At 55.2% G+C, this 7,924-nt stretch overlaps 1 protein-coding gene across 1 annotated transcript; it reads right to left on the bottom strand.

The window, feature by feature from the left end:
* Nucleotides 1-1,363: 1,363 nt before the first annotated feature.
* Nucleotides 1,364-4,426, bottom strand: EVX2 (even-skipped homeobox 2). The gene is made up of 3 exons (XM_074828287.1): nucleotides 4,003-4,426; nucleotides 2,618-2,880; nucleotides 1,364-2,023 (listed from the first exon to the last, which is right to left on the bottom strand). The coding sequence occupies exons 1-3, from the start codon at nucleotides 4,424-4,426 to the stop codon at nucleotides 1,364-1,366; spliced, it is 1,347 nt and encodes a 448-aa protein (XP_074684388.1).
* Between the last annotated feature and the right edge of the window lie 3,498 nt (nucleotides 4,427-7,924).

Consider the following 7,924-nt stretch of genomic DNA (forward strand, 5'->3'; position numbering starts at 1 on the left):
CAGGACACTTATTCGAAATATATAATAGAGGGTTTTTTCTCTTTCTGTGTGAGAGTGTACGTGTGTGTGTATTCACATTCACACAGGGCCTAAACAAGCAATAGCAAGTTAGATGAGGGCTTCAACTCTTCAGAAAAATCTCATTATGTGAAGAGTGAAGTGGCTCTGTAGGGAGCATTATGGAAATATCTGGGTTTGATTTAATGAGGCTCTTCACATTGGTGGAATATCAACTTAACAGAGAAAAGTCTACCCGGGGCGTCCAAGTTACCAAAATGAAAATTGGCAATTGAGATGATAAGAAAGTGGCTTTCTTGTGCGAAATCACTTCAGGTAACAGAGATAACATTAAATAACATACATTCTATGCACCAAGAACAATGTTTTATGTACCAAGTCTCTTATCTGTCTCTTCTAATGACTTCCCTTAGCGGGTTGTTAGTACTTGACAGCAGGTCTCTGTGCGGGGAACTTTTTTCCAATTCCACATTCAAAGGAGGTCCATCAGAGAACATGATTGGCAATTTTCGTCATAATCTGCACATTATTAGCATCAAAATTGACATGGCAGTAACACTGGTGGTTTTTGATGTGCCTTTCTTCAAGTTCAAGGAAGTCCCTCCAGTAGCAGTGGTTTGGTATAGCAGGTCTCAGTTACCCAGTGGTGGCTTTTCAGAGGCAAAGGCGCGATAGAGATGCGTGAGAAATAAATCCAAGAGCCGTTTTACCGAGAGGAGAGAGAGAGACGCTAAGAAAAAGAATTAAATTTAGAAAAGTGTCTGGAAGGTAAATGCTTCAGGACAACAGCCTACACCTAGAGAGATTCAAGTATTTCCCAGATAGCGTGGATTACGGTAGTTAGAAAGCGTGAGCTTAAAAAATGCCTCTCCCCATCCTGTCAATCTCACACTTCCCTTCCCGTTACTGGCCCGGCCGCAGCAGCCTCATTAGCTGCCGCTTGTCATACAGAAATACGCGAGACATTTCCCATTTAGTCGAACTCGAACCGAAATATTAATAATAATTAAAAAGGGGGAGAAAAAAAAAAAAAAAGAAAAAGAAAAAAAAGCCAAAAACACATTCCCTTCCGCCGGCTCCCCCTCCCTGCACCCGCCGGCCCGGCCGCCCGCAGCCCCGCGGAACTCGGCGGCGCCCGGCAGCGCCCACCGCGGGGCCGCCTCCGCGGGGGCGCAAGAGCCGCGGAGCGCCCTCCCCGCCGGGCCCCGCGGCCCTCCGCGGCGGGGCGCTCAGCAATAAAAAAATAGACGGAACTTTTCGGCCGAGCCCGGGGGCGCCCCCCGACCCGGGCCCCCGACCCCCCCCCTACAAAACGCCCCCCGCCCCCGGGCCCGGGCCGCGGTAGTTATCTGGTGAGCGGCGCCTCCTCCCGCTGGTCCGGCGAGGCGACGGCGGCCTTGCTGAGCACGGCGGCCGAGTAGGGCAGGAAGCCGCTCTCGGAGCGCTGCCCCGCCGCCGTGCACGGGAAGTCGGCGGCGGCGGCGCCCCGCGATCCCAGCGCCGAGGCCGCCGCCGCCGCCGCCGCCGCCGTCTGGCTGCTGTGGCAGCTGAGACAGGAGCAGGGCGCCGAGCCCCCCGGCGGCCCCGAGCCGGCCGCCGCCGCCGCCGCCGCTGCCGCCGCCGCCGCCGCCGAGGCGGCCGCGCTGCTGTTGAGGCTGGCGGCGGCGGCGGCCGGCGCCTGGTAGAGGCCGGGGTGGCGGAAGCTGCAGAGCAGCTCCGGGCGGGAGTAGGGGTGCGAGAGGGCGCGGAAGGTGTCCAGCGGGCGGATGGAGGTGGCGAAGGGCGCGGCGGCGGCCCCCGAGGCGGCGGCGGCGGCGGCGGCGGCGGTGACCCCGACGTGCGGGTAGTAGTGGAGCGGGACGTGGGAGTGGAAGGGGTAGGGCAGGCTGCCCGTGGCCGCGGCGTGGGTCATCATGTAGGTGTAGAAGCTAGGGTCGGCCGGGTGGGGCCAGGACATGGCCAGGCGCTGCCGCTTGTCCTTCATCCGCCGGTTCTGGAACCACACCTGCGCGGGGAGACAAGCACAGCGCGGCCTCAGCTCCGCGCCGCTCCGCGCCCCGCCGCGCCCGCTCCCCGCCGCCAGCACCGGCGGGCGCCCGCCGACACCCACCGCCAGCGCGGCGCGGCCCGCGGCTTACGCCTCGGCCGCCTCGCCCGCGGGCGAGCCCGCTCCTGCCCGGAGCAACCGCCCGAGCGCGAGCCCGAGGAGAGCGGCGGGCACGGTCCCCCTCGGCCCGGGGAGGACCCCTTCGACCTGAATAAACGTTTTCCCTTCGAGTCGTCCCCTCCCCCCCGAGAGACTGTGACTTGACGGCGCCGATGCGCTCAACGCCGCGTGTTTAAGAGCTGCGTTTATTTTCTCCCCCCTCTCCTCTTTAGGAAATACGCTAACGCGGTAGAAGCTGACGAGGAAAATAAATAATAATAATAACAGCATTTTTTTTAAAATGGAAACGCGAAGTTTTCGGTGCGGAGGAGCAAACGGGCGCCAGGGCCGGTCACAGCTAAGGGCCCCGGCGAGCCCTTCAGCCGCAGAGCGGCGCCGGCAGCCGGCCCGGGGGAGCGGCGAGGCCGTGGCGGGACGCGGAGCGCGGCGTACCTTGATGGTGGTCTCGGGGAGGTTGAGGGCGGCGGCCAGCTCGCAGCGCCGCGGCCGCGACACGTAGTTCTCCCGGTAGAACTCCTTCTCCAGGCGGGCGATCTGCTCGCGGGTGAAGGCGGTGCGGTACCGCCGTACCTGGTCGGCCCCCGCCGCCGAGCCGCCCAGCGCCCCGCCGCCGCCGTGCAGGCTGCCGAGAGCGGCGGCGGGGGCGGCGGCGGCGGCGGCGGGGGTGCTGGGCGCCGGGCTGCTCTCCGCGTAGCCTGCGGGGCGAGCGCACGGGGGTGAGAGCGGGCCCGTCCTTGAGGCCAGCTGTCATCCTTACATATCGCTGCTGCTAATAGAATCGATAAAGCGGGATTTTGGGGGGTTGGCTGGGGTTGGGGTTTTTTGATTTGGGTTTTTTTTTGGGGGGGGGGTGTCACTTCATCACCGCGTTATTCTCAGCAGATGGGGCGTGTTTGGTGACCGCCGGGCAGCCGAGCCCCGGGGACAGCGGGCCGGGGCACGGGCCGGGGCTCGGCGCGGCTCCGCCAGGCTGCGGGGAGCCCGGGCTCGGCGCTAGCCTCTTCCTCGCCGACTGCGGTTCTTATTTTCGTTTGAGACGTACGAAATAAGAGCAACCATAAAAGCCTCTTTTTTTTTTTTTTTTTTTTCCCTCCAGCGTTACGTCGAAGATTCCTTCCTTTCGTTGGCACATTTGACAAAAAAGGCATGCACCGTGGCCCCTAGGAAATCCACCGCTCACCTGGCTCCCCCTCCCCAATTACAGCCATAATAACAACCACCGTCCATCACCATGTCCCGCAAAGCATAGGGAAGGAGACGAGGCTGTTTCAAACCCCCTGTTACAAGCAGAGGAAAAGTGAACAATGCCCAATTACCCCGACGTGGACACAGACGGCACGTTGCATGTACACAGAGAATGACACACACAGACAAATGTGGACAGTTTCCTCTCACTCCTCTCCCTCTCTCTCTAATTTAATCTGTGTTTGTATATACACATACACAGCTGGAGAGACGCCGAGAGCTCCAAGAGCGCGAGGAAAAATAAGGAGAAAGAGTTCCCTAAATATAGGTGGGTGGATATTTGTGCCCACATATATTCTGGAGATATATCTACATACCAATGGATTTGGGCAGGCACACACGCACACACACACGCACGCACCCGCACAGGAGCTGCCCGGGCAGTGTGTCTCGGCTATCGGGATAGCGCAGTAATTGCAATAATATTTTACAGCCTGGAGCTCTGTCTTCGCAGAAGAGAGAGCGCCGGTGCACAGGCGAGCAACTTTGGCGGTGGCGGTGGGTTTGCTGCGGTTTTTAAAGCCGGTCGGCAAAGTGCGGGGCTTAGATGGAGGTGATAAAGGAAGAGTTACCTTTGTTACTGTTTTCCTTCAGCTGGGAGGAAGTCAGGCTGGCCGGGGAGCGGAGCGCGGAGCAGCCCACCTCCACATCACTGTTCATATCTGCCTCTTGAGCAACTTCGGAATAAAGGCTGATTTTCTTCCTGCTTTCCGACGGCGGGATTTCGGACGAGACGGTGTTTTCACTGCTCGAATGCTGAAGATTGAATAAAGTGTCTATTTCAAATTTGCCTTTGGCGGAGATGTCCCCTATAGCGCTGTGCAGGGAGGCGGCAGTCAGTCTCGGGCTGAGGCGACCACTGTGCGGAGAATTTTCAAGGGCCTCCAGCACCGCATTTCCAGCTGAGTCTGACAAATTTGAGAGCCTTTTGCCAGCTGTAGGGCTGTGCAGCCCTCTCTCCATCAGGATCATCTCTTTTCTTATTCTTTCCATCATCTCAGCTTTATAAAAAATGTCAAAGTTGCAGGGCTGGTCCTGTACTAATGATGAGCTGCAGCAGGGGCTAATTCACATTCAGCCCGGCAAGTGTCTCTAAATATTATTATCTCTTTTTGAGGGAGGCGTAAAAATTGTGGGATGCCAAAGCGAGGGAATGACTGGTCAAAATGACCCATACATCCTTTCTAGCCCGAAATGTCATTCATCAAAAAGTGGTGCTCGTCATTAAGGTACGAATGACGCTGTTCGAATAATCATTTATTGTAACAGGTTTATAAGCAAATAAATACAAGCTCCTGTCAGTGGATAATGAAGGCGGCTTCAGAGCAGACAAATATATCCAGGTGGAAAGAAAGAAAGACAAGAAGTGAGGAGTAAAGCTCTTGTCCTTAGCTTGATCAGATCTTGCTTGAATTGCTCTGGGGTTTGGCCTCTGGGGTGGAATTGACAGTCTGATTAATAAAATGAGCTGTGCAACATTTCCCCCTTCATTTAGGTGCATCATTATGCTCTGATTTTTGTTTTGTTGCCTTTTAGGTCCTAATGATGCAGCTTCTTTCTCATTTGTCCTCGGACAGAACTACATGCTAAATATTAGATAATGCTTTTCTTTATTATTATTTCTGAGGCGGATTTTAGATCACAACGCGAGGAAATGCTGGAAGAGGACCAAAGGACCGAGAACCTCCTGCCGCCGATATCTCTTTACTTTTCCCTCCCATTTCCAGATCGCATTAGTACTTTTATTTAGGAATTTACACCGACACCCCCACGCACCCCCTCACACGCGCGAACCTTATGCCCAGACTTTATAAGACCGCTGCTGCCGGCACGCACCGATTCGAGTGCACCTACAGCAGTTGCCTGGAAATTAAAATATTTATTATAATCGAGTACATTATCATTCTAACATTTTTTTTCTTCGCTGCATCCTTAAATATGACCTCCTTTTTACTTTCTATAATCCTGCTTATCGACGAAGCTAGCCTGCTATTTTTCTCCCTTGTGGGACAATACTGGCTGTCGTACGGTATGATGGGGGGGGTGGGGGGGTGGAATAACCGAAGGACATTAAATGCATTCGTGATTTAAAACACTCCGCGGCCGTGCCATTTCATCCTCCCGGCAGGTTTCTCTCCAGCCCTCTGCTTCTTCCCTCCCCAGCGCCAATAAAGCCTACGCATTTAAAAATTCGAAAATAATAATAAAAAGAGGTGATGGGGGGTTATTGCCTCCAGGCTTCGAGCTAGCAGAGCCATCCCCTCTAGCACCCTCTCTCCGAAGTTACCTGTGGCTCAGTTAGCTCATCCCTCCGCTCTCTGCCGGGTGCCGCGGGGCGCAGCGTCGCCGCGCTGCAGGGGACACGGGCTGCCGCGCTCGGCAGACGTGACAGTCGGAAAGTCTCCCTTCAATGATAACTTTGCTAGTAATAATGACGCTGATGGCAACCATTTAAACGAAGATAAATCCTTTGTCGTTAGCATCTCTGGAGTGCGCTTCGAGAGCTGCCCAACCTTTATTCTCGCCGCGATTTTTTTTCACCCACATCATCTAGTATTTAGACCCTGGGAATCTGAGTTTCATCGCCCGGAGAAACACCCCAATGTTTCCTGTGATTAAACGCGGGTTTGATTTTTTGCGAGGAGAGCTGTTCCTGCTAATGTTAGTCACACACATCTCCTAAGTTCTTGTGCTCTTGCGCATGATTCATAGCTCGAAAATGGGATACTTGTCAGATTTTTTTTTTTTAATAACGTGTTAAAGTCTCCCTAAACATTCCACCAAATATTTAGGAAACATTCTAGGCGTTGTTTGCAAAATCCAGCCTTCCATTAATGAGCGTTTTATGTCAGCCCTTTGAAATGTGAATTTAGACTGCAGTGTGGTGTCCTGCGTTTTACAGCCCCAAAACCAGACAAAAGTAAATATCAACTTCTCCTTGCCCGCGGGCGCGGCGGCGGAGCGGGCCGACACGCAAGGCAGCGAAGCGGGGCGCAGGCCGCAGAACCCGCAGACGACCCCCCGCCCCGGGGTGCCCGGCCGGGATGGGCCGGGACGGGGGGCTTTGCGCGGCCTCCCCGGCGGGACGGGGGGGGTCCCCGCTGCTGCGCCCCGGCTCGGGTCCTACCGAGCGTGGCCGGGCTGTTGCCCCGCCCTGTCCGGGGGTGCCGCAGCCCTGCCGGGGCCCGCAGCCCCGCTCGCCCCGCTTGCCCCGCCGCGCCCGGCTCCGCTGCAGCCGGTGGCCCCGGCAGCCGGGCCCGGCGGGGCGGGAGGCGGAGCGGAAGCCTGCGACCGGGTTTATTGCTGTCGTTTGGCGCCCTCGTCTGTTTTCTTAAAGGCTGTAACAGGGCGAGCGTCTTTCCCCCTGCTCTTTGGGAAACCGCAGCCGAGATACCGCATCTCCGAGGCACTCGCGTGTGCCCACAACCAAAGCCGGCACCGTTTTAGACTCCAGAAATGTTACTGCACCACTAAAAAGGAGGGAACGCTTTTTATGTTATTCGGAGAGGATGGAAAGGACTACATGAAAAGCTCCAACGTGAGAAAAATAAGTTACACGCAAGTGTGGCTGTGAATGATCTTTATTAGTGTTATGTTATATTTTGCACCTTTTAAATAACGCTGATACCTTAGGTCATGTACAATGTCTCTTAAAATATATCTACATTCATATGCAAGGGAAATAACATGTTATAAAAGACGTTAATAATATTCCACCAAGTAGATGTGAGGTAACGAAACCATTCCCCGCCATGCAGTTAATCAGTTCACCCCAGACCGTCAGCCCACTCATAAACTAGTCATATGATATTTATATTCCCGGCAAACTAGATGCATTTACTGCACTGATGTTTATCGGTGGTTGGTTGGTTTGGTTTTGTTTTCAAAAACAATAGCACAGCCTCAAAATCTTTCGGATATGTTTATAGTTCTTCAAAAACAACAGCTCAGCCTAAAGAACCCCCGGCATTAGAGTGACATTAGCGGGCAAAGGGGGAGGAAGTTACAGAGACCGCCGAAATATGCAAGGTTTTGTGAGACGCTGTTTACTCAGTTGTTCTTGTAAGTTTAAATAGCTGCTTAGGCCTATGGCCAAACTTCATTTTTACCTTGAAAGTTATTACTCGAGGCATCAAAGAATATTTCAGTGCTCGTTTATTAAATCTTACCCGGGAAAAAAGGGGTCACGCAACTTAATTGAAATGAAGTTCGTATGAAACCAGCCAAACAGCATCTCCGCCAGCTTTTCACCACTCAGAGACTGTTTGGGAATACGGACAGGAATAGCTGCTTCCTTCTTCCCGGCGGGGCCGGCTGCCAAACAGGGGCCCGGGGCGGCGCGCAGAGCCGGCGGGCGATCCGCGGCAGCGCGATGTCCACGGGAGGTGACCCGCTGGGCGGGAGCAGGCGGCAGGGCGCTGGTCCCGGGGCGCGCAGGGGCGCGGGGAGCCGGTCCCGGCGGGGCCCGGTAGAGCGGGGACTTCCCGGGGGACC

This window comes from Strix aluco, chromosome 6, assembly GCF_031877795.1.
Source record: "Strix aluco isolate bStrAlu1 chromosome 6, bStrAlu1.hap1, whole genome shotgun sequence".
Taxonomy (NCBI): domain Eukaryota; kingdom Metazoa; phylum Chordata; class Aves; order Strigiformes; family Strigidae; genus Strix; species Strix aluco.